The following is a 1,726-nucleotide window of genomic DNA, read 5'->3' as shown; positions in this document are numbered from 1 at the left end:
ATTCGTACGTTAAAGTATTAGTTTTTTTTTTCCTATAAAGTGTGCATTTAAGTTCTTGAATTTAAGTTTCATATAGAATTAACAACGCCCTCCATTCTATAAAACTAACATTTGATAAATACTTTTAAAAACAGAAACAAAAAATATTGAGTAATTGTATAATTATTAAAATAAAATTCGAAAAACAAAAGCTACTAAAACTATTTTAATCAAGTAACTAAAGTGCACCTATAAATAATCAATTTATATACTCCACAAGATTCTGCCGGTGTCACCGGTTGCCGGTAATAATACCATACAATATCATCATAAATAGGCAACCACAATCACCATATTACTCACTTGTCACCAATGCCATGAACCAAGTTGGCATCATGAACCAAAGCTCTAAGTCATCGCCTGAAAACACTAGTACCACCTCTAAACAACCAAAGTTCTTGGGCGTTCGTAGGCGACCATGGGGACGGTATGCCGCCGAGATAAGAGATCCATCAACCAAACAAAGGCATTGGCTCGGCACTTTTGACACCGCCGAAGAAGCAGCCATTGCCTATGACCGAGCCGCGCGCTCTATGCGCGGCTCACTTGCTCGTACCAACTTTGTATACTCTGACATGCCAGCAGGGTCGTCCGTCACCTCCATTATCTCACCCGACGACCCTTCTTCCGCTTTAACTTTACCACCTCAGCTGTCACTGCCACTGCCACTATCATCGCCACCACAGTTTCCAAACAAGCAGGATGATGGTCATCCTTTTGTTCTAGATAATAATTGTAATTATTATCAGTTTCAGCAGTTGACTGACACTGACTATCAGTCAAGTCAGTCAACTGCTGGATTTGGTATACTGGACGAATATAATTATTCGTCCAGCATGATCATGAATACTGGTGCTATATATTCAACTTCCAATGGAGATAATTCATTAATGCATGGATATAACAGTTATGCATGTATTAATGACAGCATTAACGCTGGTGGTAACTTTTCAGGAAGTGAACATGATAATATAACCCAAGGGCAACATCAAGGGGTTATGTTTGGAAACGAGTCGGGTGTACCAACCGCCTTTTCGTCGTATGTGGGATTCGATGGTTACGACTATGTACACAGCCCGCTTTTCGGGCAAATGCCACCGGTTTTGGATCCTTCTGCTGATTCGTTTTCGCTTAGTTCGTCACCGTTCTTTCAGTGATTGTTTTGTGTTTAGTTGTGGGGCTCTTGTAAGGTTGTTAATGGGCACAGAGTGTGAATGCGGTGAACCGGGCCGTCCCTCCATCCCTTTGATCATCGTGACCTACAAGAGAAGAGAAGAGAAGAGATGCTACTGATGTAATGACTGAGATACTGTTGGTTTGATTAATTAAGTGTGTGTATTTCTATTGTGTTGTTAATTTGGTATGTACTTGGTCCATGGTTTATGTTTAACTCACTTGAAACTAATGAATCTTAAATGTTTAAAAAAAAAGGATAGGTGCACGGTATCCTTAGCCGTGGAAGGGATCTCCCTTCCCAGTTCACGACCCGACAACGATCCCTGGCGGTAAATACCCTTGCCAACCTGATTGGATTGAAGAGCCTGGAGTAACCAGGATTCGAACCCGCGACCTCCACGTAATGGGAGGCCTCAAGAGACACTAAATGGGTGTCGGTGGCCACTGAGCCAAGACCCAGTTCTTCTAAAAGCTTATTACACCAATAGTGGTGTAAGTGAGCCAAAACAAG

The 1,726-nt window shown here is 41.7% G+C and overlaps 1 protein-coding gene across 1 annotated transcript; it reads left to right on the top strand.

Annotated features, from left to right (window-relative positions):
- The first annotated feature begins 356 nt into the window (after nt 1-356).
- On the top strand, nt 357-1,444 carry LOC110881932 (ethylene-responsive transcription factor LEP). Its single transcript, XM_022130059.2, has one exon. It carries the CDS (start codon nt 357-359, stop codon nt 1,194-1,196), a length of 840 nt encoding a protein of 279 aa, XP_021985751.1. The 3' UTR covers nt 1,197-1,444.
- The last annotated feature ends 282 nt before the right edge of the window (nt 1,445-1,726 follow it).

The sequence above is a fragment of the Helianthus annuus genome, chromosome 10 (assembly GCF_002127325.2).
Source record: "Helianthus annuus cultivar XRQ/B chromosome 10, HanXRQr2.0-SUNRISE, whole genome shotgun sequence".
Classification (NCBI taxonomy): domain Eukaryota; kingdom Viridiplantae; phylum Streptophyta; class Magnoliopsida; order Asterales; family Asteraceae; genus Helianthus; species Helianthus annuus.
Note: the sequence above shows the minus strand (reverse complement) of the source record. Positions and strands in the feature narration are given on the sequence as shown.

Coding starts and splice junctions, on each gene's coding strand:
- LOC110881932 (XM_022130059.2), top strand. CDS start 357: ATGAACCAAGTTGGCATCATGAACCAAAGCTCTAAGTCATCGCCTGAA.